Here is a 27,595-nt window from a genome sequence, read left to right as displayed (position 1 = left end):
CAATGAATTATGGCTCTCTATTCATATACAAAACAATGTGTATACCCCCTCCCCTTTCCAATCATATCTAAAAAATAAAAGAAGACAACCACAATGCTTCGCAGCACCATCGCCGCTATCCGTCGTACCAGCATTAGATCCTACACCACCTCTTTGGAACAGACCACCAAGCAGGCTGGCATTCAGATTCAGCAGGCACCCAACTTTGTCGGAACCTGGTCTAAGTCTCAGCGTCCCAAGGAGGAGGCTATGTCTGGCCCCCGCTTTGAACAGATCGATCTTGCTACTCAGGTAACAAATAATAAGCACACACCAAATACGTGAAATATGAATAGACGCCTAAATTCAGTGATTATAGCCCAACGCCATGGCTGCCATTGAATTAATTGCAGAAGAACCTATTCAATTCGTGTCAGAGCGTGTTACTTCTTGCAACGGTGGTATGAAGAATAATATATATATATGATAAAGCAAAATGATTTTCAGAGTATTTTTAATCAAGAAAAAATATTGTTGCGAATTTTTAGGTGGAGGACCTTTAGGTCACCCCAAGGTCTATATTAACTTGGTAAGATTATATTATATTATTTTTGATCAGCAGAAAAGCAAGAGAAACGACAATAAGTATATTCTAACACTTTATTGGTTTATAGGATAAACCCGGAGCTCATGCATGTGGCTATTGTAAGTACAAATATAACTTAATACTATATTATTGTTATAATTATTATTATTACTACTATTATTATTATTATTATTATTATTATTATGCTTTAAGATTCGCTGACTTTTCTTTGGCTATGCTTTGTAGGTGGTATCCGATTTGAAATGAACCATCACCATCATTAAAAATGGTCGTAGAAAGGAAACAAAAAAAACACTCGAATAAACCACGGCATTTGTCTGGCCCACAAACCACTTTTTTTTCCTTTCTCTTTCTCTTTTAAGGCCACTCAATTCAACATACCATTAGCAATAGCACTCCAATTCTTGCACTAGCTTTCGAAGAACCCCTGCGACAATATCTGATTGACTCTGATCGAATTGAGACGACAATGCGACCAAATCCGATGAATTAAGAAAAGGCTGAACGGAACAGAGAATATCACCTGTGGAATTGCTCTCTACCAGTATGCGTTGTTCACGAGAAGAGAGACGCATATAGAGAGAGATAAGATCACCATGAATTGCATGATATTCTCCTCCAGAAAGACGGCTGTACCACTTGCAGAAATCACGCCAAGAACCAAGAAGAGGAGATGTGGGCCCATATCGAAGAAGTTGATTTTGAAGAGCGAATAGTAGAGCATAAAGGGAGGGACTGATACGATATATAGTGACAATTCCCCCTGCAATCGTACAGCCAAAAATAGGTTCTGTGTGGCATGGTTCGTTTGGGTCGAACCCTTCTGTCCAAGCCAATATATGACCAGCAAGCCTTTCTTGGCTATGATAGAAGAGTGATGTAGCTTTTAATGTTCCAAAGCTTGGTCGGATAATGATGTCGGGATAATGGAAAGAGAATAATTTGACAAGGCGCTGCTCGAAAGACTTGTCATCTAGAAATTATTAATTCGTAAACAAAATTGTTCTTCGTGCAATATTGCCTTTCGTATTTTATTTTAATTTTATTCTCTTACCTGGATCATCAAAGAGTGCGACCATTCCTCCAGAGTAATTCATACCAATTGCTATACGGCTATTAACCATAAGCAAGTGATGAATTGAACGAGAAATAGGATCGCTAAGAATACGTGTGTGTAAGAAGATTAGAATGAATACCAAAGGTATAAAGAGTATTGTGATTTACCTTTTGGAGAATTCAAGCTGGTTAGTTTGTCGGTTGAATATGTAGAACGATATGGACTCCGTGTGAGAAGTGACACATATACGATCCCCTATTACATTGATGGATGTAATAAAAGAACGCGAAGTCTTGCGTGTAATTTCGACCAATCTAATAAACTTAACTTTAATAATCTATGTATACAACATATTTCCTACTTTATTTTAATTTACTTATTCTTACCTTCCTTTGACAGGATCAAGGTGGTACAAATGAAGTACATTTCCTGTTGAAAACAAAAGCCTAATAATATTAGAAGATTAATATATATATCCTGCATTTAACTATTCTGTATATTACCCTTCCGAGTGAGGACATATAGCATATACACCCTCAGAGAGACCATCCTGGTTCCATACTGGATGTAGAGTATACATTGGCTGGTTTCCTAACGCACTTGTATCTGAGCGAAATGTTTCTTTAATGCGATAGAGGTGCAGGGATCCAGTAGTACTTGATCTTGGTTTATCTTCTGACGACTGGGCTCGGCTAAATGCGGGAGAGTCTCGGAGATGTCCCATACCAACACACAGATACTTGTACGCACGACCACGATGTGGCACTTTCCATTCTGCAGTAAGAGAGTGTGTTAGATACTCTATTGAAATATATAATGTACATTAGTTACCAGCTGTAGACAATACGATAGTGTCTCTATCATATGATTTATCAGATAACAACATATGCGTCTTTCCTAGTAGCTTTCCACTTTTAAATAAAAGCAATTGCCGTTAATAAAGTACTCTCAATTTTTAACTGTACATTAATAACTTACCTAGATGTGTCTACTAGTTGTAGCCCAGGTTTTCTATTACGTGCTGTTGTGATAACCATGGCATATTTCTTTGCGTCGTCATAAAGCACTTTACGAGGAGTCTATATAGTTTTTTAAGTAAATAAATAAATAAGCTAATTGCCTTTCTTTGTACGATTTTAATTCCTTACCTCGCCCAGAGATATACGTTGTACATTAGGTCGACTGGACTCAGCCAGTTTAAATATGTGAAACTGCTGGTCAGCTACTACTGCTATCATTTCTGCTTGTGATGACCACCCTAAAGCAAGACCAGCATCAAAGATGACAATTGAACTAATGAATTCAAAAGCTGGAAGTAACACTTTTTCAATAACAAATGAAAACAGTGATCCTGGGTTAATTTCAATTTTCCACAGTGCATTTGAGCGTGCGAATACATGGTCGCATGATCTTGTTGGTACAAGGTACACAGCGCTTAAGCCAAGTTTTCGAACAATAGGCGGTGAATTGATCAGTATCATGTCATATGGATTGAGCGTGTAACAAAGTAGTGTTCCCTGCCTCAGCCCAACTAATAAATGTTGTGTGTTGCTGGTATTATCAAAAGATCCTATTAAGCTTATTGATCCTGGAACCGCAAATTTTTCTGCTGGTGAGAGAGCTAAATAGATATCTAGATAATCAGATCACAAATAAACCATTATGTATACCTTCAAAAAATAACTTACCCAAGTTTTCACTGTGTAAAAGGTTAATTGCGGAATCTTTTACGATATAAAAATTTAATAGAGTTTCAAAAGTTCCCACAACAAGGACACGCCGTAGGTTTGTAGGATCTCTACCAAATGCACATAGTGTAAATACGTGCTGATATTGCTTCTGCAAAATATATTGGTAAGGAAAAGTCAAATTACCCAATTGTAATAAGCTCTAGACAACATGGCTCCATTTGTATCTCTATGTTTCCACAAGGCTGAATAAATATCCTAAGTAATATATATATATATTAGCATTTTTATTCTTGATTATAATAGGGTTTTGGCGGTTTACCTTTCATCTTGTTGTAAAATTAGTAAACTCTGAAGGAAATATTTCTCTCCATAGTCTAAGCATAGGGTTACAGTTATCTCCTCTCTCTCGTTTTTCCACAGGGTAGCAAATCGAATAGCATAGTTGTTGAGCAAGCCAAGTTCTTTGGGTGTCCATATTAAGCATTGATCTATAAGAATTGAACTGTAAGAATAAATTTATAGAATATTCGGCTTTTTGTTTTGATAATAATATATGCATATACCATAATCTATGTTATTTCCACATCTACTGATTAAAATAGCTTCGTCGTAAATCTGAATCATCATTGGAGCTTGGTTTATGATAAATGTATCTGAAAAAACAGTCTTTATGTCATCTTTGGCGCAAACTTGATTTGTTATTTCGACCAAATCACCATCTATAATATAAACGGTATTATATTAGAATTTCTATTAGGTATTCTATTGGTTTAACTGACTCACTTTGTGCAGCTAATACTTTTGTACATGACATAAACGAAACAGTCAGGCAATGTGTCTCTATGCCGTCAATATTTACAATTCCACTCCACATATTTGTGAATCTGTGCGTGGTTTTTTTGTTCCTGTTAGAGAACATATACTGAAATTTACAGCAACAGCAACAAAAAAACAAAAATGGCCTCACCTTTCCCACCCTGGACTCGGATCAGTAATACTAGTAGCTTGGTATCCTTGAGAGATAACATTTACTGCTCCATTTTTTCCTTGTCCTGCGCACGTTATTAGTTTGTCCTGCTTTGCTATTTCATCGTGCATAACGTGATAGTCCATAAGGGGTGCCCGGTTGGTAAATGTTTGAATAACCACAGAATTATCTTGATAAATGAAATCAGAAGAGACTATCTGATCAAGCTATATGTTCCATAACATGACCACACACACATATACATACATTATTATATCTTAGTTTTCTGTCAAGTTTTGAAATAAGATACATACCTTAAGATGATTTACTGCAATAGCTTGACTATCAACTCCTTCGCCACTGTACACAATAACATCGACAGGAAGTTCCGAGCCATCCTTTTGAGTCATCGTCATCGCAGATATGACACACATTGATTGTCCAATTGGATTTACTTGGGCTACTAGTGTCCACTTCATATCCTCTAGCGAGGATATATCAAGATGATAAATACGACCGTCTTCAGTACCAAGATATATGTATTTTTCAGTTGGGTCAGTAGGTAATGAGTATGCGGTAAAAAGCGGGTCTACGATATCAGTTAAGGGTAAGTAATAGATAAATAGAATATCAATATCAATTTACAAAATGTCTCGTTAGATTTTCGTGGTAAAGGGCTGCTGGGATACATAACATTGCCACATGCTATATCATCAGCGGTTAAGACGCACACATGCTGCTCCTGAAAAATATTCATAAAGTATTAGTATGCTAATCCAGAATAAATGACATTACTATGAGTCATACCGTAACAAGCATAAATGTTTCTGGCAGGCACTCCAAAGGAATCAAAAGAACAGGTAAAGGGGTATCTTTTTATTTACATAAAAGTAAAAATATGTAAGTTTGCTTTAACTTGTATTAATATACTAGAGAAAAAAACTCACTTCGATCGAGCGGGAGTCTTCCAATTCGCTCGATCCCAACACTGTGTGGGTTAGACGTATTTATGGCATATATTACCATACGACAAATTCTTTCTACATCACTTTGTACAGTACACAAATATTTAATAAAGCAGATTAATATTTCTTTTAAGTCTTACTTGTACACTACGAGTGCCAATAATATTCTGTCAGGCGAATCGGTGTGTGTATAGAGAAACTCCATATGCCAGATTATTCCTTCCTCTATTACAGTTCCCATCTAATAATACCCCAATTCAATAACGTGTTCAATATAATTGTTTGCCTACCCCTGCCACAGGATCAAAGCATGTTCTAGACATAGCTTCACTCATAATGAGAACATCTAGTCGATCTTGGTAAGAGGACACAGCAATCACACGGGAACTATTTTGACAATAGTTAAGAGCAATTATTTTAGCACTCTTCTCTTCTTTGCTTATAATTCTCTTTATCTAATATCTATATCCGTATATATACTTGTAAAAGATATATATGTAAAAGATATTTAAATGTATACACACACACACATATATATATATATATATATATATATATATGGGTATGTGTGTACGTGTTTCTTACAATGGATCAATCGCAAGACTTTTGCCCACTTTTGTGTACTCAAGGCCAGGGGTATCTAATGTCAACTAATACGAGTATTGCCCATTTTTTCTCTTTTAAAAAAATAGTCATAATAATCACGTATTCCTATAATGTACTGTCTTACTTCAGCCAGTGTTTCAAAGCGCCCTGTTTGGGATAAAGAGTTGGAGTCTTCAGCCGTTGTAAGAGTCCAGAATACTAATTTTCCATATTCTGAAACAGCTGCTACAACATCTTGGCCACGGATAGTTGGATGCCCAGGTCTTGTTTTGAGCACAAATGGCTCATCAGAGATACTATCAGAGTCATCCAACAAAATTTCATCTTGATTTTCCGTGGAAACGTCGCTGAATTGACAACGCATAAGTCGAGCATCACCAACAGTGCCAAAAACAGGTTGCTCAAATTCAGATGTCAGCAAATTTATGTCATTGGCGGTAGCACTTGGCGTTACAGTCAATACTTGAATAGAGCTCCCCTAAAGGTCATTATTCAATTATTTTCCCCCCATTGAGAGGTAAGTATTACAATAATAATAAATAAAGGCAATCAAACGTCCAAATGGATAACATGCGTTTTGTGTTTTATTTCATTTCATTTTCTTCTTTTGCATACTTTGATGAATATGATCTCGGTTGCATTCTGAGCAGATAAGGATCCACGTAGAATCTTTTGAATTGCAGTGCTGTGGCACGTCGATCGATAATAAGAATACATTTCAGTCATCTTTACACCCAACTTAATGGGATCCTGAGTTCAAGCGTGTAATCTTTGGAGAACCGACATTGTCAATGCGGATTTAAAAAAAATCCCCCCATGAGGAAGTGACTGTCTTTATCTTCATTTTTTCCCGTCTTTAACAGTGTGAAAGATATACCGCACTTTTAATGTTATTTCAGTTGGGCTTTTTGACCTTTTTATCCATATCCGTAACGTAATTTCACCAAAGCAAGAAACCCAATAAACATGCGTTGTCGATGTGGATCTAGCAAAGTTGAAAGTGATCCCTCCACCGGTACTGTCTACTGTGTTGGATGCGGTGAAGTAAGTATTAGATTGCAGACATATTATTATTGTTATTACTGCCGCTGTTGTTTTTATGATTCTCAGCATGTACTTTTTTTTCGAAATGTGTTTAACAAATGTGCATTTGATTAGGTATTAGAGGAGAATACAATGGTGTCTGAAGTGTCTTTCCACGAGATGTCGGGTGGAAAGACAGTTCTCTCCGGTTCTTATGCAGGCGAATCAGGTGAATAAAGTTTAGACTTGTTACCCCGTTAAACAATCAAACCTATTTCAATACTTGAAAACTTACCCTTGTCAATTTAATTACTAGGTCGTATCTCATCCGGCGGACCGTTTGGTGGTCGGGGTGGTAGAGCTGGACAAGAGCAAGCAATGGAAAATGGTACAGTATAAACACTTATGTACATAATATTATCCATTTAAAATATTTACGGTTAACTAATATCTCAGTCCAGGTCGTCAAAAGATTGCACGTCTTTCATTTGCTCTTCACCTATCAGAACGATTTCGAGAGGCTGCACAACGATATTACAATCTAGCAGTAGTAAATCGATTCACAAGAGGTCGTAAAAGTGATCATGTAGCAGCTGTGTGTCTCTACATTGTGTGCAGAAATGAACAAAGTTCTCAGATGTTGATCGATTTCTCAGATCTACTTCAAGTAAGAGCCGCATAAAGGTATAAACTCTTACCTTGCTTTTGACTAAATATCATATATATACATATTATTTAGGTAAATGTGTTTATGCTTGGTGCGACTTTTCTTAAGTTGGTCCGTGTACTTTGCCTTAAACTTCCGTTGGTGGATCCATCGATTTATATATCTCGCTTTGCTGCTGCCCTTGACTTTGGTGAATATACTCAACGTGTAGCACAGGATGCCGTGCGTCTTGTACAGCGTATGGACCGTGATTGGATTCGAACTGGTCGTCGTCCTGCTGGTATTTGTGGCGCATGTTTACTGATCGCTGCCCGAGTAAATGGCTTTAGACGTACCACACGCGAGATGATTTATATTGTAAAGGTTGCAGACGTTACTATTCAGAAAAGGTTAGTTTTTGAATACTTTAAATATATAGAGTAGAAATCATATATTACTAATATCATTATCATTATCTACAGCGTATTCTCTGATGTTTATTAACTTGCGTGCTTTTATATATCTATATCTATCACTCCTAAAGATTAAAAGAATTCAATACGACCGATTCTTCGAATCTTAGTGTGAGAGATTTCCGAACAATGTGGCTAGAAACAGAAGCCGACCCACCAGCATTTGTAAAGAATAAAAAAAAGGCAAATGCAGAAAAGGAAGCAGAAGAAAATGAAGCAGAGGAAGACGAGACGGAAGAAACAGGCGAACTCAACAAATGCAACGATGAAGATTTTGCATTTGTTTCAAACATGGGCACAGTCTCAACATCACAATCACAATCTGGTAAATCATTAGGGGGAGACCACAACACGATTAACACGCTCAAGCAGAAACCCAACCCAAACTCAAAATATGATGATCAAGTCGAGGATGAGGATGAGGATGAGGATGATGAAGTAGCAGTTGTCGATGCAAGAATTACGGATAGTATTATAGAAAGGATCAAACAAGAAGAAGACGAATTGGACTCATCTGAATACGCACAAACACCTAAGCCAATGCAAGAAGACTTCATTATCACAGCATCTGACTTTACACGTGAGCTTGATTCGACAAACTTGTTGAAACGGAAGTCTACCCCTATAAATGATGCGAATCTAGAAAAGGGAAGCGGTGAAGTGGCATCAATTAGAGCTGCTGATGACGAGGCTACCCAAGTTGCACAATCAGGCGAAGACGATGATGCCACCCAAGTCGAGAAACGAGTTGAGGATGAAGACGCTACTCAAGTAGAGATACCCGTTGAAGGAAGAGATGTCGTAAAAAGCAAAAAACCAGATAATGTAGACGCAAATTATGACATTCCTGAAACATCAGACGCTGTCAACCCAGATGTCGAAAATGATGCTGCAGAACTAGAGAAGGAGCTTGCTACCTGGATGAACGATAAATCTCTAATGGAAGCAACGGAAGCTCTAGGTAACCCAATATATATTTTGTGAAAGACAAAACTAACTTTATGAACGAAACTATAGAAAAAGAAGTAGGAAAACAAAATCAAGATGAAAGCCTTTCCGATGTTGACGATGAAGAGATTGAGGCTATGATTCTTACTAACGATGAAGTAAATGCAAAGACAATCGTATGGTACAACGCAAACAAGGAGTACCTTGAAGAAATGGCTGCAAAAGCAAGAAAGCAAGAAATGGATAGAAAGAATGGCATTTTTACAAAAAAAGGCGTAAGTAATTGTGGTGTCTTTTATCTTTTATGTCCATATTTATTCTGATATTTGCTTGGTTCCATATCTTATACATATATAGAAATCTGGTAAGCGGAAGAGACCCACTCAAGCAAACACCCCAGCGGAGGCAGCCAAACAGTTGGTTATCCAAAAGAAACTATCGAAGAAGATTAATCAGGCTGTGTTTGATGACATGTTTGAATCCCCGGAATCAATTGCTAAAATTAAGGCCCAAGACAAATTGAAGAGAACGCTTAAGGATGCAGTCGGTGACAAGGTAGCCGATACTTCTTCATGGGAGATCGTCGAAGAACCAGGAGAAGCTGGTCAGGCCAAACGGCGCAAGTCTAATAGCGGAGCACCAGGTGAAGAAGAACCAGATAAACCTGAAGTGGAAGATGAAGAAGATGATGAAGATATGGATTTGGATGACATGGCAGACGACGAACGTCTGTTGCGTGAGGCAAGATCTAAGATGGGCTGGGATGAAGCCGTTACTGAAGACAACTATTATGACTATGACGAGTATTAACGAGGATTCATTGGATCCACCAAACAAAAATCATGCATTCTTGTTTTATTCACCACGATCAAGGCAGTTTTTCTTATTAATCTTTACTTTTTTACTTTCTACTTTTTCTTCTGCTTTTGATTACCACTATATATTCTGTAAATTACGCATAATTCTATTTTCCTTTTCGACTTTTTAATTTTATATTATCCTTTTAATTGCTTTATTACAAACTTCATTCTAGCTTCTCACCACAGTCGATCCTTTTCCTGATTTTTGCTTGTACCAAATATCAACCTTCTCATCCTCCAGACCACCAAAGTATGCTACTTCAGCCATATTACAGAACAAACCAACATCCACAACACCCGTCAATAATTTGATATCTCTGTAGACATTCACAGGATCATCAATAGGTCCCATCTGACAATCAAGGATTAAATTTCCATTGTCAGTGACAACTGGTCCTGCTTTGTCTGTAGGTGTTGCCATTCGCAGTCTCACGGTTGCATTTTCCCACATATTCTGGATATTAAATAATACTGTTTGAAGAGCCATTGGAACAATTTCAATAGGAATACCGCGAAGATACTATAATAAAATATATTTGAATTCAATTTACCAATACTTTTGTGTGTGTATGTGTGTGTATATTACCTTTGATCCTAGTTTATCAGATTTTTTCCGCTCATCTATATTCTTGAATAAGCTATTCGTGATTCAAAATTTGTAAATATGCATACCTGCAATCAAGACAAATTTCTTGGATGCTTGAGCAACCAGTCTTTCTTGGAATAGACAGGCTCCACCTCCTTTGATGGCATTTAAATTTGCGTCAACCTCATCCGCGCCGTCAATAGTCAAGTCAACCGATGTATATCTACAAAATAGCCAATCTTTCAATTAAACTCCAAGATCTGATAACCAAAAAAAAAAATTGAACTTCACTGGTCAATATTTCCAAGCCTAAGGTTGTAGTGTAGTATGAGCCGTTTAGTCTGGAAACTGGTTGGTACATAAACGACCGAGTGAAGATCTTTACGCTGATGGATGCGCTCAATGGCATGTTCTATTGTTGAACCAGATCCGAGACCTATGATGCCCTTCTCGAGACTCGAATCTAGCATTTCATCAACTGCACGATACGCAGCAAGTTGCTTCCCTCTTTCAGCTTTTGAAAGACTGTGCGTAGCAAGGGATCGAAATGCTATAGCATGTCGTAATAAGGAGGATGATGGGCGTATGAGTAGCATCGGAACGGGAAGAACAAAGGAGCGGCCACTGAAAATATCCCGCCACCCCCAAGTCTAAAACCTGTGCCCTGAATGGATGAGCCATAACCATCCCAACCGTGCGTCAATTGCGGAGAGAAAAGGAGAGCGATTAGGGAAATAACAGTCACTAACCCCCTTTTTATAAAGTATGTGTCAAAACAATCTCGCCTAAAGCACTCTTTCTTCTTCCGCTCCTCAACATGTCTTTTCGCCCATTTTTTCGCCTTGCCGCACTCTCAAAAGGCCTTGGCCAACCTGCTGTCAGACCACATGTCCTCTTCCGAGCTGCCTTGAAGCCCTCTTCTTTTGTTAGAAAATACTCACAGCAGGACACAGCAGCAAAAATTAACGCCATGACTTCTTCTCCATTGGTCATTGAGCAAGCGAAGAATGCACCAAAGGGCGGAAAACTCAAAGAACTTGCCAGAAAGTATGGTGCCGCTGGTGTGCTGGTCTACCTCGGTGTCGGGTGTGTGGACCTCGGTGCTGCCCTGTTGGCTATTGAGTTCGCTGGACTGGATAGAGTAAAGCAGGTCGAAGCTGGTGCTGCTGATATCTTGAATAAAACCAAGGTGTATATTGGTATTACATCCGAGGAAGAACCTAAGAAGGTTGAGGAAGCGAAACAGGCGGATAGTGAAAATGATAATGAGAGACCTTCTTTTACATCCGTATTTTTGCTGGCGTATACTATCCACAAAACCCTGTTTTTGCCTCTTCGGTTAACTATTACTGCAGCAATCACTCCTGCTGTTGTGCGCAAGCTTCATGCTCTTGGCTGGGCACGCTATGCTCCTAGACTTTTGGGTGGAACTGCAGTAAAGAAAGTTTAATAAGGATAGGCAAAATTAACCAACCACCCAACCAGCCAACAAGACAACAAGACAACAAATTCACTCCCGGTTTAATTCAATCGATTTCTACCTTTACATCCACCGCCACCATCACCGCCACCTTTTTCTTCATCATCGTTACCCAATAGAAAGGCACATATACTTCCTTAAACGCCCATACGCATTACAACTCAAGACGCAATAGAATATATGTCTTGATATTATTACAATTACAATTAAAATTAAAATAACAATTAAAATTATCAATTACTTACAGTGAGTGTAAGTTATTCAAAAACATAAGTTAAACTGTTTACAACTTGTTCTTCTCCAATGATGTGCATACTTTCAAAAGAGCCTTTCCCACCACTTCGAAGTCATCCAAATCATTGTATACCTGTGCGCTCAAGCGTATCCACCAGCTCCCATTGTGGAAATAAGCAGCTGCCATACACTTGTACTCGTAAATTAGAGTATTAATAAAGTAATCCGGGATGTCTTTGGCTTCAAGACGGGGATTATAGAGAGGCAATTTGACATTAACCATTGCTGCTGTTAATGAGCCTTCTGAGTTCTCCATCACACTAGTACCAAGGATCTTGGCAACCAATTCACCTCCACGATTGGCCAAGTTGTTGCAGTAACTCATTATTGCTTCTTCTCCACCAATAGACGCACGGTATTCGAGTGCTAAAGTAAAGAAACGCTTAGTATCCCACAGTACTCATTCTAATTGTACGATTAAAGAATAACTTTAATCAATTGCATTTTTTTTGTTCGTTTACCCTTCTCAATACACATGTATGGACTAAAATCGCATGTGCCGGGCCATCCAAATTCACGTTGAAAGGTAGAAGTTGTGTCAGCAGGATCACTGTGATCCTGATAGTCTGCGTTGATGATAACCGGATGAATAATTCGTTGAAGTCGCTCAGCGACGTACAAAACGGCACATCCTCTGGGTGCAAAGAGCCACTTGTGACAATTGCTAAGGAAGAAATCGGGATCCGCATGACGAATGTTCAGAGGAATTTGACCTATTGTCATTATCATTACCATTATTATTCTTTTGATCAATACGTACTTGTTTTAGATATTCGATAAACCTTATATTTAAATTTTTTGATGGGTAATTACCAATACAATGGGCACCATCCACCAAGGACAGGATTTTATATTCTTTCAAGAGTTTTACCACTTTTTCAAAAGGAAAAACGACACCAGGAACAGAGCTAATTCCGTCCATAACACAAAGTCGAAAACGTTCCGGGTTGGCTTGCTTGGTAATAGTTTCTTTGATGACTTGTACGACTTGGGAGTCACTAAGTGGATAGTTAAGTTCTACTTTTACCAATTCCACTTTACGTGAATCTTTAATGTAGTCAGTTGTTTTTGCTACTGCGTTGTAGGCTGTGTTGAACTAAATATATATATATATATATATATTAGCTTATCTTTGTTAACAAACTATTCCCAATTTTCTTACACATAATATCTTATCTCCTTCTTCAAAAGGAAGACTTCTCAGGATACTGTTGACAGCATTTGAGGCATTGGTTACAAATACAATATCTTTTGCGTCGCAATTGATCAGTTTGGCCAGTATCTCTCTGTTTTTATCTAAGACCGGAAACATGTCGCGACGCAACCAACGATCTGGGTGTTGCTCGGCTTTCATTTGATATTCATGGAGGACAGGTAATAAAGACCGAGGATAGCAGCCAAAAGAGCCATGATTGAGTGGAGTGTAGTCTTCCTCAAAGAAGAAGTCTGACCGAAGATGTTTTCCAAATGATGTTGTTTTCGCCATTAGCAAACAAGTAAAGAACTCTTTGGGCAGCTTATTCCTTTAAACCTACAAAAAATGCAACTTTAAATATCCGTTGAAAACCCCGACATGATTGCTGCTTAATTTTCTCCAGTTGACCATGAATGAGTCAACTAAAGGCGTTATTTCCTTGATTTTACTTGTTATTTCTAATTAGATTATCTGTTTTATGCCACGACCAGATTTACCAGAAGGTTCTATCTCAAGAATACTTACTAAGGTGCTATATACGATGTATAGCTTTTGTAGTGATAGCTTCATTATGCGGTATTATTAAAGTGCACCAACTTTCGTTGTAAACAAGTTGCGCACATAAAGAAAAAAACATATTGGCTATACAATATAACATTTAAATAAATACAGAGTAGTTGAAAATAAAACAAAAGTACTTAATATTCTTGCTATAAAATCCATAGCATTACCTTTTAGCGTTCTGTACGAGGTCTATCTAGAGAGAAACCATGAGAAAAAGTCAAAGTCTATAAGCTTTTTACTATGTATTCTTTTTTCCAAGGTCTTGTGCTTTAAAATATTCTTTGTGATACAGTATTCTGTTTTATAATACGGTATACGCTGATCATAGACTTTCAGAACGAACAAGTCCAAAAGTGAACATGTAATAAACTCAAAGGAAAGAGCCCTGTACACTGAAAAGATTCTTTTATAGATTTTTTATTGTATATTAAAACTTGCCTTGTAAAGCTGAATATTTCTCAAATATCTCATTTTCTTAATATTGTATATTTTTGAAACCATAACTTGGTACACAACTTCTTTATCAAAAGCCAATAAGATAACTTGTGAGGTTTATATTTACAAATTTAATACCAAAAAAAAATCCCATGATGAATACAAGAAAAAAAGAAGATTCCTTTTATTTCTAATAATGAGCAATACTAGTAGAACCTTTCAAAAAAAATAGCTAGTCCTTTGAATATGTGTGCACAGCAGAAATAGGGGAGGCAAGGCAAAAACACACACAAAAACTAGGGGGAAGTAGAGTCATACTAAACGGGAGATATCCGACATAGTTATTGTACAGGAAATACAGTATTATTATTTCTTTTTTTTTCTTTTGGGTTGTATATATATATATTAACCAAGGCTCTGGCTTTTGAGACTACTATTGATGAAGATAATGTACTATAAGACGAAATACTATGAAAAATAAAAGTTAATCGTAAAAATTGACAAGGCATTAAATTTAGTGTGAAATGTCCTTGTTAGAATATAACATCGCGGCCTATGTCTTCCGCAACATAACCTGATGTTACGGAAAAAGGGAGTTGTCTAAATTTGAACACTAGGAAGTATATACAATAGCAAGTGTATATATAGCTGTACAACACTCTCCATGACATGTTTTCTGGGTCCTTTCAACGCCGTTTAAGACCGTTCGGATCAATACGAGGACCCGGCACGATCATCGCGATACTTCTTCTTTACTCCTCTTGATTTACTTCCATTACGTTTCTTCATTAATATTATTACTTTTTTTTTTTAAAAAAAAAAGAAAAAAGATATGCGTTGTCTTGCCTTAGTTCTTGGATTTACTACATCTTGGCTTGCCCTTGGTGCTGGTGGTGTCCCATTACACCCAGATTCTTCAGTAATTCGCTTCCCTCTCCGTCGACTCGAGAATAATTATCAGGGTAGCCATTATATTGCCAAAAGACAAAGTGATCTCAATACGACATCCAAGTCGATTACTAGCACTGAAAATACTCGCGTCACTCACAGTGTGCCTATACTGAACGATCTTGAACTTTTCGGATTTGGTATTGACATTGAGGTTGGGTCTCCTCCAAAGAAATACCTCTTGCTTTTTGACACCGGCAGCTCGGACACATGGATCCCATCTCACAACTGTACGAAAGCCCATGGCTGTCAGACTTCCAACGGCTACAATCCCGCCGAGTCATCGACCTACAAGTCCACTAATTTTCCACTCAATATCACTTATTCCATCGGAAGTGCTCTGGGCAAATATTTTACTGATAGGGTCAGCATTGGAGACTTTACTGTACCCAAACAACTAGTTGCCTACATAGACTCAAACAAAGGCCCCATTGCAACCCAAAACGCATCAAATGAATTCATTATGGACGGTATATTCGGTGCCGGGTATCCTGCTGGAAGCATAATCTATCAAAATTTCGGAAAGACCTTTTATCCCTTCCCCATGTCTTTGTGGTACAGCAAGCTTATCCCTGAACCTGTCTTTTCGATCTCTTTTGAAGATTCTAACAAAACAGACTGGTCAGGAGAAGTTGTATTTGGTGGAGTAGATCTTTCAAAGACGTCAGGAAAGATGGTCTACACCAATGTGCTTCCATACAACGGTACAAGTGTCAAGGATTTTATGTACACTCAGTGGGTAGTTGGTGTCCAGGGTTTCTCTTAAAAATTCCACGGGCACAAAGAAAGCGTCTTTTATCAATACCCAGCCATTCAGCATTGATACCGGCTCCACTTTTATATACCTCCCCGAGGTGGAAGCCGAAACTCTCGCAAGATATGTTGACCCAAACGCTACTCTTGCAAACGGCTTTTATTTCGTGGACTGCTCCTACTTGACCTCTAGTAATGTCTTTAGCGTCTACTTTCCTGCCGAACACGATCCGGCTAGCCCTGCCAGCAACAAGTCAATGTCTATTAACGTATCCATATCTGACCTGATCGGTACTATAAACAACGAATGTGTTCTGCTCATCGTACCCTGGAAGTACCGCATCATTGGTAATATCTTTTTACGCAAGTTTGTTACCTCTTTTGATTTTGGCCAGAACCGAATTGGGTTTGCTCCACTAAGAACACATACCAGCAATTAAAATTAGAAGAAATACTAAAGAGATACGACCATTACTATCCAATAAATATATACCTATATGTACAAAGACCAAAATTGAGTTTTTTTTTAGAAAATAAAAAAAGTATGTTGTTAGAAGTATCTATATACTTGTATCTAAATGTTGTGGATATTAGTACTTTATTACTCTGTATTTTCTTTTTCTTTTTTATTGTTAAATAATAGCAGTAATAATAATTGCCCTTATTTTTCTTGTAACACAAAAATCTTATTGAAAGCCATTACAAAACCAACTCTTCAAAGACATGTTTTTTTCTTTAAAGAAGAAAATCAAGTAAATAAATATAACTGTAGTACCAACACAAGATGCCCAATGTACAACTTGGTCTCTTAAGCCGAATGAAATGTATAGTCGGGTTCATGTTCATCCATATGCCTATCCAATGTTCAGCTCATTTCTTCCGAAGACAAAGATTTGTAGCCAAAAGATCAATCTGGACCAAGGATGAAGTTATCTGATTCCGGAAAGAACGTATGTCTGGTATAAATGACATGTGACTTCCCGGTACAAAGTCGTCTGCTCTAACTTTAATATCATTTACTTTTCGAACAAGACAAACTTGGTGTCCATTTCTTTTTTTTTTTTTTGTCCAAGTCAGATCATATTTTTCTACAGAATGAATATATGTATGCATGTATCTTTATCTAGAAATAAATTTCTGTATATACCTGTATGATAGTAACAAAATAAAATAAAGTTTTTGGTTCAAAAATATCAGTTTTTTTTAGGCGTTGTGCGTGTGTTTGTGTTTGTGTTTGATTCTTGTCGCGTTTTCAAATATGGTTCTGTGACCTTTGGATACAGACTTATAGAGTGGAGCCGCTCAATGCTAAAAAGCTGAAATATATATGAATATAAAAATACATATATGGGCAAACTAGTTTGATCAAAAGCTGTAGAACTGATAGATATGTAGTACCCGTGGGAAAAATTGATAAGATAATGGTCCATTACAACTCCTATACCAAATACAAATTCTTCGGAGAGAGTAAGAAAGTGTTTAAAAAGGGAGGTTTTCTTATTCATGATCCGAGGTATAGAGAAATTAGAGAACACGATCGTAAAAAGTTGTTCGTTTGTGGTGTATAAGCAATATTGTATCTTGTTGTTTCAAAAATAGGTCAATATGTACTGTTTGTTACCGATTATCCAATTACTTTTCATTGATTTTGATCTGAATATCTTTGGCGGATATTTTCTACAGTGCATGTTATTCTATCTCTGTATCTTTCTCCTTTTTTTTTTCACTGAGAACTGTCTAAAATAGACTATTTCGGATTCCACGCCAAAGAGAGAGAAAAGATGTATATATTTAGTATAAATTGATATAGAAGCAGCCTTTGTCAATGACGGTTATTACAAAATATAAACAGCGCGACTATCGGGGATGGTCTGTGATCAACCATTTGGTTGTTATGCATAGACATTTTTTGTTTTGTTTGGTCTTCTTTTATTTTTATATATATATTGATTACATTGCCGCAAATGGTAGTTTAAATACCAGACAATCGAGAAAAGAAGAGAATAGAAGAAGAAGAACAAAAGGAAAAGGAAAAGGAAAAATATAGGTAGATATTAGGAAATAAGGACATATATTTACTACTGGGTAAAATAAAATAAGATCAGTAGATAAAGAAGAAAATAAATCATACAAAGTTTGTCAATAATACTAATACTAATATCCGGAAGATTATCAAAGGTTACCTAACTCAAAAATAATATCAAACAATGAAACAGGTAACACTACAACCCTTTGTAACGAAAACCAAAAATAAAAATTATATAATATCCTTCCACGTTTTGAAAGAAGAAGAAGAAAAAATACATCTTTAAGAAGAGCGGATCCTACTTAGTCCCACCATTCACCTAAACAATTTAATATATATACTGTTTCGATATCGTACCTACCATTAAATATATATATATATATATATAATACAACGTATGGTCTTGACTGTAAACTGATCTTGAAATAATGGTGATATAAATGGAGTTCCTATAGTCAAAGAGGATTTGTATGTATGAGAGAGGTGTAGCGGCAGTTAATTTGATAGGTTGATTGCACTTCCGAGCCTTCTTTTGCATGTGTATATTTTTTTTACAAACGGACAATACATATTTGTCCTATATTTTTTTTTTCACTTTAGATATTTTTTTCTTTGAATTTGTTTTATATATAAGATGAGTTTGCAAAGAAACAAGACCAATGAGAATCAAACCATTTCCTTGAGTTATTCTTTTTGTCTTTTGTTTTGAAAGGTACAACTATGATTTATGATCCAAAGAGCAGAAGAGTACCATGAAGAAAAGTGCCTGGAAAATAATGATATTAATCTATACTATATTATAATATGTTAGATAGGGTAAAAATATTCCAGCTAGATACGATAAGCAAATGTCCCGTCCTATTAGACCGAGTAACTGGCTAACAAGTTGGACTGTAGTTCTGTGTAAAAAAAAAAAAAAAAGAAAAGAAAAAACAATATCGACTTTAATCTCAGGAATAATTTGACAGTAATTTGGACTGAGAAATAATTGGATAGCAAAAAATACGTTGAGATTCTGAATGAAAAATAAGAATATATTCTCGTGTTTCTGGTGGAAATATTTCTAATTAATTGGGAATTCTTAACAACTATATACACAGAAAGTAAATTGACTTTTTTTTTTCTCTTTTTAGCTATTGAATATGGTCCCAATTGAGTCTGTCCGCGAAACTCAATCAACTTGATTCTTGACTGGTAGGCAAATTCTCCTGTGATCCTGGGAAAATTTTACATGAGATCACCAAGGAACACACAAAAAATAAAGTATACTGTCTAGAATAAACTTAAAATAAATATAAAAATTGTAGTAATTTTCACCAATACAGCCAAATGACTATGGTCTAGATTTCTAGCCCTTCCAAAGAAAATAAAAGAAAAAAAAAGCCTATTATTAATACCAATAGAATAAATGAAGTAACTATGGCAGTTTTGTACAAAAAAGAAATATCTATATATTTAAATGGCCAATAAAGACTGACCTGGTGTGAAGTATCTATATTATCATTCTCCATTGTTGGTCATTCTTTCCTTATTGTAACCAAGAGCCAAGAAATCTCCTTTTTTTTTGTTGTTGTTGTTGTTGTATTTTTTGGGGTTGTTTCACTGATTGTAATGATTTCACTTTTTGTAATGATTTTATTTACATAGAGGCAAATCCGTTGATAATCTTGCGGGGATGGTCGGCGAGGACCCACTTAGTAAACAGACAAAAATATATTTCGGAAAGCCAATCAAGAGGCTTTAATTTTTATAATTGAGATTAAAATTGATATTGTCGCTAAATCAAAAAACTAACATGGCGCACTGACCATACTAGGTATCGTGTGTTCATCAAACAATTTTCCAACAAAAAAAAACAAGGTCAATATAAAGGTAAAATTGATTTATTTTTATTATTAATAATAATGAGAATTGTATGTATGTATTATGTATAGAATGACAAGGACCAACTTATAACCTGTAACAAACCATTTTAATTTCTTTACAAATATTGAACTTTTGATAAAGGAAAGAAAATTATTGTATGGTATGTAGTATTTTAGACATGGCAAAATTTTATCTATTAAAGAAAAACTACACTCTAACCATCTCAGGCAAAGCAAGTTTGAAAAAAAAGAATAATCAGTTAGAGGTAGAAAAAGGCACTTTGACAAACCATATAAACTCATTTTTTTTCTTTGTTTTTTTTTCTTTACAAATATTGTGAAATTTTGAGAAAAAAATGAAACTCGTAATGTTAGACATGGCAAAATTCATCTATGAAAAAGGTGACTATACTCTAACCATCTCAGGCAAAGCAAGTTGTAAAAAAAATCAGTTAGGAAGAGAAAGGAGAAAAGGAAAGGAAGAGATGAAGAGAGAGAGAGAGGGAAGGGAGACACTTTGACAAACCATAGAAACTCATCTTTTCTTTCTTTACAAGATCACTCTTTTGGGAAAAAAAATAAAGATATACCACTAAGACAAGACACACGGAAATCTATGTAAAAGAAAACTAGACTCTAGCCATCTCAGGCAAAGCAAGTTGCAGGTTAGATAAGAGAGGTATGTAAAATTGGGCTTGGACCATTACAAAGGGAGAATCAGACGGATATGTTGATAGCAAGATTTTTTTGTTTTTTCTTTGTTATCATGGCAGTTGTGATGTCTTTTCAATTGAAGTCAGGGAGGGGGTGTGGTGTTCATGAGTAGTGCATGTGCGGCCGCCAGTTGAGCTTCCAGTGCTTCCATTCGTTTTTTTCCTGCAGTCGCCCGTGCTGCTGAAAGATTGCGTTCCTGTTCGGATTCGGTGATGTGTTGCTGAAGCTGTCCATTGTTGGCCTCCAGGTCTCTTACTCGGCGTTCAAGGCTCTCCATTTTAAACAGTTTCCGTTGGCGCGACCGGCGTGCAGCGTCCGTGTTCTTTTGACGTTTGGAAATAATATGCGAAGGATTTGAGGACGAGAGTCGGTTGTCATCGTTGTTCCGTGCACGGGCTGTCTGCTGAGCTTTTGAGGTCTGGTTATTACTGGACAAAGAACCCAAGAGAGCGACGACCTTGAGAAAAGATGCAAGTTGTGGATTTGAGAGCGCAGGAGAGGTTTGTGTGGTAGTGGGCTTGATGGACTCCATTGCAGGTTCGGACGGTGTGGGAGGGGCTGTGGGCAGGGCAGGAGAGAGAGAGTCTTGTTTGGACGGGGTATCATTAGTCAACAGGCCGGCTTCAATCAGATCGTGTTCCAGCCATTCATCGACGGTATTTGGGTTTATTGCTTTCCAGAGCATAGTATCCATTTGCAATTCAGTAGGAGTGTGGATCATGTGTGTCATTATAAGAAAAGGTAAAAAGTAAAAGGTAAAAAGTAATAGGTAATAGGTAATTAGAATAGCAATGGCAATGGCAATAGCAATAGCAATAGCAATAGTGGAAATTGAAGTGGTAGAGAAATAAAGGTAAAGAGTAAAAGAAACGATCAATGCACAAAACGCGACGAGTTTAAATCCTTCAATTTTCCACTCTGGGTCCTGTATCTTACCATCAGGCCGAGGAGATGGGGGAACGATGGTGCGTGGACTAAATATTTTGCTTTCCGTTCCGAAGTCTCATAAGTTATTTAGTTTAAATAAGCGACCAGTCAAGCCAAAATAAATAAAAAAAAAAATCTAGATGACAGTCCCATGCATGTGGGTCATTAAAGAAGTCGCCATCAAAGGACCGTTTTTTTTTTTAATTTTTTTTTTTCCCTAAATAACTTGTTCGATATAATACAATAAGACGCGATGAATATTTTTCCAGCCTATTTTCTCTTCACTAGTCAAATCAGTCTGTTCATCATCTTCAAGTACCCCAGTACTATCTTTACTGGTCACCAGGAGATCAGTCTCTCGGTAATCCGAAAAGCCTAAATTGGTTTCCCATCGTTGCCTGTAGTAACCGTTTAAATAGTGACGAGATTCTTCCAATGCAGCAAGTGTATGACTCAGACCTGCCAATCTGAGCTGTGGATAAATTTCCTGTTATAAACAAGGGGGGGGGGGGGGGGGAGGAAAGTGGGGAGGAATGAATTAGGTGGGGGGTGTGCCTTACTTGATTTGAAGATATCGTTTAGGATCAGCATTCATTTGTCCGCTTGTCTCTGGTAGGTACACCTCGCCAGTCACTGTCGCAGTTCCCTGGTCCTTTGTACCAGACTGAGCAAGATCACTCGAGAGCTGGAGGTCAAGTAAATCCATTACTACCATCACACACGGAGGCTGTCCGTCTTTTTCGGATTCTATCCACTCCAGTAGATTGGGACTCTTATTGTGACTTTCAGAAGCCAGAGCGTGCAAGTGAAATCCGCTTAGAATGGCCCTTAATTCATGGATATTCTCGACATGACTTGTGAAAATGTACAAAGCAAATGTATATATATATATTTAAAGAAAAAACAGAAAATTAATGTAATTTCAATGATATAAGAAATAAAATAAAAATAAAGTATTCACTCGTGTATATTGTGCGAACAACAAGGTCAACAAGTGGGCTTTTATATAAGTGCAGGATATAATTCTCCAGAATTTAATATATATATATATATATAAATATAAATATATGTATATGCACACATTTAGATGTGCATGTGTGTGCAGAACAAGATTTGATATGTCATCAAGAAGTGACTCACCATAAGCGTATCGCATCAAGATATTTCCGTTCATTCCAGATATTCTGACCATCTCCGTGTGGCACCTGCGCCATCTTCTCATTCACAACATATTCAATATGTTCAAGATTTGAGACAAACACAAGTGCCCATGGTTCGACCGCTCCAGCAAACTCAGAGCCTAAATTTTCCACCTCTTCTCCTTCTAGTATCCACTTTTTCTTCAACTGAAGGACCACAAAGTCAATAATGGTTCTTTTTTTTTTGGTTGTTGTTTAGATCCAATTAACATGTCAGAAATAAAGAAAGTAGAAGAACATATAAAGACAAATATTCAATCCAACGATTGTATAGTTGGTGTCTAGTTTAATGTTACCTTGCATTCGCGATGGAGTCATTCTCCATGCAAAGAAAAAAACTACTTCCAACCATTAAAGAAAGAATATATGAAATGAGGGGTCAAGCGTGTTCCTAGTTTAGCATATGTGTACGACACAAAGTGATCACCGATGGAATTTGATAGGCTATTTCGATTTGTCTGCTTTAGCAATAAGCCAATCAAGAAGAAATATTCGTCAAGTTTATGTAGAAAATGGTCGATCTTAAGAAAGTATGAACTCAATAAGCAAACAAGCTTCAAAGGATGTCAAAGACCCTCCTCTTTTGGATAATCTCACCAAACCCCAAGAATAATAAACACAAGAGCAAGAAGAGCAAGAAATTCAAAGCAAAATAAATAAATACAACCCATCCACCCCCTTTTTATATTAACATTCATATATATATATATATATTATATAAAAAGGATTGAAAACTATCTATCACTTTGTGCTGACATCATGTCCGAGTTCAAAACCCGATTGCCTGAGTGCGATACACGTAGTAGGACAGAAAGTATCATAGTACCTGCTTTGTTGAGTTATTAGTCCTGTTGGTTCACCGAAATCATCCTCATCAGGTATCCCATCATTAATATATATATTTATATATTTATATACATAATTTCTCATCAGACCAAGTCATATTCACCTCTAAATATAAACCTACCCTGACAAAATATTAATCACATACATACACGCTCACAACGCTAGAACAACTACAACAGAGGCAAGGTTCGAACAATGGCCAAGAAACTAAACGAAATTCACAGAACCGCCACATTTGCATGGGGTCCTGGACAGCAACCACCCATCATCGCAGCCGGCACAGTATCTGGAGCACTTGATGACTCCTTTTCAAACGCGTCCGAACTCGAACTCTTTCAGCTTGACCTAACCAACACTCAAAGCGGACAAGGTCTTGCCTCGGCAGGAAAGGTCAGCACCAATTCAAGGTAAAAATAAAAAAAGAAACAAAATAGCATTACACATTATACAATTAAAAGAAAAAGAATTGATTACAGTTTAGGAATGATAAGCTAACCTAAATCTCATCATCCATCTTATAGATTCAACACACTTGCTTGGGGACATGCTACACCTGAAAAACCTTTTGGTGTGATTGTAGGTGGCATGGAAAGTGGTGAACTTGAACTCTGGGATCCATCTGCTATTCTGGATAACCAGAGGTAAAGAAACGAATACTTGTAGAAATAATGAGGGAACACAGTTGGGTGATTATATAAGCTATATTAGTTAAATGGAGACGAGAGCCAAAGAAGTCATGATCATTATATCAGGTTGCATTAATATCAAACTAATCTCAATGCTTAATTTCCAATTTTATTTTGATTTCCCAAGTTCCGACGCGTGTTTAATATCAAGAAACTCGACACACACTGGCACTTTGCGTGGCCTTGATTTCAGTCCTCTTCAGTCTAATTTATTGGCATCTGCTGGTAGTAATAACGAGGTATATAAATTGGGTTTCTAGACATGCGAACATGAATAATACATGTTGATTATGAATAGAAAGACATACACACACACACATATATATATATATATATATATTCTCACCAAAAAAAAATTGATCCACTTATTATTTAGGTTTATATCTGGGATTTGTCTACTCCTAACAAACCTTACACACCCGGAGCACGATCCAACAAACTCGACGATATTACTAGTGTAGCATGGAATAATCAGGTCGCTCACATCTTGGCTACTTCATCTACAACTGGATACACTGTTGTCTGGGATCTTAGAAGCCGCAAAGAAGTTATGTCATTAGCTTATGGTGGACAGAATTCTGGAAGTGGTGGAAGCAGAAGAGGCACAAGTTCTGTCTCATGGCACCCTGATGTTGTAAGTATTAGTGTATACAGATAAGTCCGTGTATTGGTGTGCTATAATCTACTTTCGGGAATTGCGAGTCTCATTTCGTTCTGGTTAGGCCACTCAATTGGTGGCAGCTTCTGAAGATGATAGTAGCCCAGTCATCACTTTATGGGATCTTCGTCACGCCCATTCACCAGAAAAGACATTGACTGGTCACCAAAAGGGAGTTATGGGTGTTTCCTGGTGTCGCCAGGATGCGGATCTGCTCATGTCGTGCAGTAAAGACTGCAAAACTCTCTGTTGGAACCCTCGCTCAGGAGAACTCCTTGGTGAGCTTTCCCAGAGCACAAACTGGACATTCCAGGCCGAGTGGTGCCCTAGAAACCCTGATCTTTTGGCTTCAGCATCATTTGATGGCAAGGTGTGATTTTTAAAAACTCGGAAACAAAAATCAAGAAATTGGTTGCCAAGTTCTTTTTTCTTCTTCTTCAGTTTGACTCACGCTTCCTCTCTATCTTTCATATATATATATATTACTAGATCAATGTATTTTCTCTTCAAGGCTCTAGCAACGACGAAACAGCAGCCTCGTCAGAAGAACAACAGCAACAACAAGCAACATCCGACGATCCTTTTGCTGGTATCTCTGCCGCAGCCACTCCTCAGACACCTTCGTTTGCTCTCAAGCAGCCTCCAAAGTGGCTTCGTAAGCCCGTAGGTGCTTCATTTGGCTTTGGTGGAAAGCTTGTTACATTCAACAATAAGGCTGGTCAGGCCAGCATCCAAGCCACAGCCAACCTTCCCCCAGGATCCGCTCCTGCTCATCAAGTCATTCCACGCAAGGTCAGCATTCGCCCAATTGTCACCGAGCCAGAAATCGTGAAGCGATCAGAAGAACTCGAAACCGCTCTCAAGGAGCAGACAGTCGACCAATTGATTGACGAACGTTGTGTCCAGTCTGAGTCTGAGAAGTCGGAAGACGATAAAGAGGCATGGGAAGTTTTGCGTACGTTGTTTGCAGACGATGCCAGAGAGCAGCTGATGAAGCATCTTGGATTTGAGAAGGGCGAAGTTATCACAGCTGTTGCTGCAGCCACTGCCAACAAAAAGGCATCCGATTCTGCTGCTGTAGAAAGCAAGGCATCTACACCATCAACTGAGAAATCTGACGAACAGGTCACAGAAGAAGAAGATGATAATGAGGAAAAAGAGGTGGAAAAGGAGACAGAGGCAGCCGAGGAAACTAAAGATACATCATCATCGCCAGTAGAAGATGACGAGGAAGACAAAAAGTCAACCTCAGAGGAGACACCCGATAAACTGTCAGGACTCTTCCAGTCTTCTGATGTTTCTTCTCCTGAAGAAGATTTCTTTGCCAAGGCCGAGAATGCACCTTTAGACGAGCCAGAATTCATCCCACAAACACCTCTTGTTCCTGCCATACCCCGCGAAGCACTCAGACTTTACCCCGTTGATAGCTCAGATACCGACAAGCTCATTACACGTTCTATTGTCCTTGGTGATTTCGAATCTGCTGTTCAACTCTGCTTGGATTCAGAGCGTCTTTCCGATGCTCTCTTATTGGCCATCTGTAGCGGCGGTGATTTGCTCGCCCGCACACAGAAGATATACTTTGAGCGCCAGGCCAAGAAGACTTCTTACTTGCGTCTTTTGGAAAGTATCATGAGTGAAGACCTTTCGTCTGTAGTCGAAACCGCATCTTTGGATGAGTGGACTTCGGTTGTGGTTGTACTCTGTACGTTTGCCAGAACCGAACAGTTTGGTGTCCTGTGTGAGGCTTTGGGTCTTCGTTTGGAAGACGCCTGGAAGGCAGAGAATGACGATATTGAGAAATCCAATGCATACAGACGTCATGCCACCCTCTGTTACCTTGCCTCTGGTAACCTTGAGAAGGTATCCAATATTTGGATTATTGAGCAGGAGCAAGAAGCCCAGGAAGAAAAGACCGAGGCTAGACTTGGCGCTAGTCTCCAAAAGCTGATAGAGAAGGTTACTGTCTTCCGCAAGGCTATTGGCTACGAAGATGATTCTCTGGCTGAGACCGCAGAAGAGAAGCAACCAGCTGAATACCCTCTCTCTAGTCTGTACGATAAGTATTGCGAGTATGCCGAGTTGTTGGCCACTCAAGGCAAATTGACTACTGCCCAAAAGTATATTGATCTTACACCCGCCATATACCGTAAATCTGTTTCTGACCGCTTGTCAGTAATCCGCGACCGCGTATACCGTGCATGTGCCTCTGAAGCAACCTCTGGTGTTTATGCACAGCCCTTGTTTCCCTTTGAAGCTCACCCCCTTTCGGGCGGAGATTCTGGTGCATTTGGTGCCAGTGCTCAGGAAACAGTCTCTCAATCCCAAGCACCAGTCCAATCGCAACTTTATGATGCCTATAAGCCATACCAGTCCTCGGATGCATCCGTCAACCTTCCTACCAACCATGCCGCACCACCTTATGCACCTACAGCAAACTCGCTGTCTAGAGGAAGTGCCCAGCAGCAGCCCCCAGCTCTTGCACAGCAAAACGCTTACAACCAGGGTTCTTACAATGCACCTACTACATATGGTGGATATGGCCAGCCTACCGTGAACCCTTACACCCAGCAAGCCACTAATGCATACACCCAGCA

At 38.0% G+C, this 27,595-nt stretch overlaps 10 protein-coding genes across 10 annotated transcripts; 6 read left to right on the top strand and 4 right to left on the bottom strand.

Annotated features, from left to right (window-relative positions):
• Positions 1–85: 85 nt before the first annotated feature.
• On the top strand, positions 86–955 carry Ndufs6 (NADH dehydrogenase Fe-S protein subunit 6 NDUFS6). The gene is made up of 5 exons (XM_018440056.1): positions 86–291; positions 359–440; positions 528–568; positions 654–684; positions 812–955. Exons 1-5 carry the CDS (start codon positions 94–96, stop codon positions 847–849), a joined length of 390 nt encoding a protein of 129 aa, XP_018298212.1. The 5' UTR covers positions 86–93; the 3' UTR covers positions 850–955.
• Positions 956–969: 14 nt separating this feature from the next.
• On the bottom strand, positions 970–6,598 carry PHYBLDRAFT_75826 (hypothetical protein; the record flags this gene model as incomplete). The annotated part of the gene is made up of 23 exons (XM_018443097.1): positions 970–1,559; positions 1,641–1,744; positions 1,811–1,957; positions 2,030–2,089; positions 2,147–2,444; positions 2,475–2,554; positions 2,622–2,722; positions 2,792–3,264; positions 3,332–3,441; positions 3,518–3,589; positions 3,654–3,822; positions 3,898–4,053; positions 4,118–4,218; positions 4,302–4,528; positions 4,616–4,890; positions 4,947–5,043; positions 5,109–5,173; positions 5,249–5,349; positions 5,407–5,507; positions 5,557–5,653; positions 5,852–5,916; positions 5,997–6,350; positions 6,488–6,598. The coding sequence occupies 23 exons, from the start codon at positions 6,596–6,598 to the stop codon at positions 970–972; spliced, it is 3,954 nt and encodes a 1,317-aa protein (XP_018298211.1).
• Positions 6,599–6,791: 193 nt separating this feature from the next.
• PHYBLDRAFT_121728 (hypothetical protein) lies at positions 6,792–9,439 on the top strand (the record flags this gene model as incomplete). The annotated part of the gene is made up of 9 exons (XM_018428824.1): positions 6,792–6,916; positions 7,031–7,124; positions 7,212–7,283; positions 7,357–7,562; positions 7,635–7,951; positions 8,086–8,179; positions 8,630–8,975; positions 9,038–9,237; positions 9,320–9,439. Coding segments are annotated over exons 1-9 (1,527 nt in total), but the record flags the coding sequence as incomplete, so codon positions are not given.
• A 189-nt stretch (positions 9,440–9,628) lies between these two features.
• On the bottom strand, positions 9,629–11,004 carry PHYBLDRAFT_130482 (hypothetical protein; the record flags this gene model as incomplete). The annotated part of the gene is made up of 4 exons (XM_018429367.1): positions 9,629–10,342; positions 10,409–10,443; positions 10,495–10,631; positions 10,700–11,004. The coding sequence occupies 4 exons, from the start codon at positions 11,002–11,004 to the stop codon at positions 9,992–9,994; spliced, it is 828 nt and encodes a 275-aa protein (XP_018298209.1). The 3' UTR covers positions 9,629–9,991.
• A 221-nt stretch (positions 11,005–11,225) lies between these two features.
• PHYBLDRAFT_59206 (hypothetical protein) lies at positions 11,226–11,858 on the top strand (the record flags this gene model as incomplete). The annotated part of the gene is made up of 1 exon (XM_018440452.1): positions 11,226–11,858. The coding sequence occupies one exon, from the start codon at positions 11,226–11,228 to the stop codon at positions 11,856–11,858; it is 633 nt and encodes a 210-aa protein (XP_018298208.1).
• Positions 11,859–12,038: 180 nt separating this feature from the next.
• On the bottom strand, positions 12,039–13,668 carry PHYBLDRAFT_130479 (hypothetical protein; the record flags this gene model as incomplete). The annotated part of the gene is made up of 4 exons (XM_018429366.1): positions 12,039–12,548; positions 12,644–12,895; positions 12,996–13,278; positions 13,345–13,668. The coding sequence occupies 4 exons, from the start codon at positions 13,666–13,668 to the stop codon at positions 12,172–12,174; spliced, it is 1,236 nt and encodes a 411-aa protein (XP_018298207.1). The 3' UTR covers positions 12,039–12,171.
• Positions 13,669–15,430: 1,762 nt separating this feature from the next.
• On the top strand, positions 15,431–16,496 carry PHYBLDRAFT_89526 (hypothetical protein; the record flags this gene model as incomplete). Its single annotated transcript, XM_018443718.1, has 2 exons — positions 15,431–16,050; positions 16,079–16,496. Coding segments are annotated over 2 exons (1,038 nt in total), but the record flags the coding sequence as incomplete, so codon positions are not given.
• A 5,328-nt stretch (positions 16,497–21,824) lies between these two features.
• On the bottom strand, positions 21,825–22,559 carry PHYBLDRAFT_157453 (hypothetical protein; the record flags this gene model as incomplete). Its single annotated transcript, XM_018433618.1, has 2 exons — positions 22,170–22,559; positions 21,825–22,076 (listed from the first exon to the last, which is right to left on the bottom strand). Exons 1-2 carry the CDS (start codon positions 22,313–22,315, stop codon positions 21,827–21,829), a joined length of 396 nt encoding a protein of 131 aa, XP_018298205.1. The 5' UTR covers positions 22,316–22,559.
• Positions 22,560–23,858: 1,299 nt separating this feature from the next.
• PHYBLDRAFT_89477 (hypothetical protein) lies at positions 23,859–25,697 on the top strand (the record flags this gene model as incomplete). The annotated part of the gene is made up of 6 exons (XM_018443717.1): positions 23,859–24,061; positions 24,176–24,295; positions 24,468–24,579; positions 24,717–24,974; positions 25,063–25,368; positions 25,488–25,697. Coding segments are annotated over 6 exons (1,209 nt in total), but the record flags the coding sequence as incomplete, so codon positions are not given.
• A 666-nt stretch (positions 25,698–26,363) lies between these two features.
• PHYBLDRAFT_100890 (hypothetical protein) lies at positions 26,364–27,002 on the top strand (the record flags this gene model as incomplete). The annotated part of the gene is made up of 1 exon (XM_018427613.1): positions 26,364–27,002. A coding segment is annotated over one exon (639 nt), but the record flags the coding sequence as incomplete, so codon positions are not given.
• Positions 27,003–27,595: the final 593 nt, after the last annotated feature.

Source organism: Phycomyces blakesleeanus (assembly GCF_001638985.1).
Source record: "Phycomyces blakesleeanus NRRL 1555(-) unplaced genomic scaffold PHYBLscaffold_2, whole genome shotgun sequence".
NCBI classification, from domain to species: Eukaryota; Fungi; Mucoromycota; class Mucoromycetes; order Mucorales; family Phycomycetaceae; genus Phycomyces; species Phycomyces blakesleeanus.
The sequence above is the reverse complement of the archived record's forward strand: the minus strand, read 5'-3'. Positions and strand labels throughout refer to the sequence as shown.

What these genes read in the sequence shown, in the direction of transcription:
- Ndufs6 (XM_018440056.1), top strand. Translation starts at nt 94, where the DNA reads ATGCTTCGCAGCACCATCGCCGCTATCCGTCGTACCAGCATTAGATCC. An exon ending in AGATCGATCTTGCTACTCAG is followed by an intron (nt 292 to 358) that starts GTAACAAATAAT and finishes CAGTGATTATAG; the next exon opens with CCCAACGCCATGGCTGCCAT. An exon ending in TGTTACTTCTTGCAACGGTG is followed by an intron (nt 441 to 527) that starts GTATGAAGAATA and finishes GCGAATTTTTAG; the next exon opens with GTGGAGGACCTTTAGGTCAC.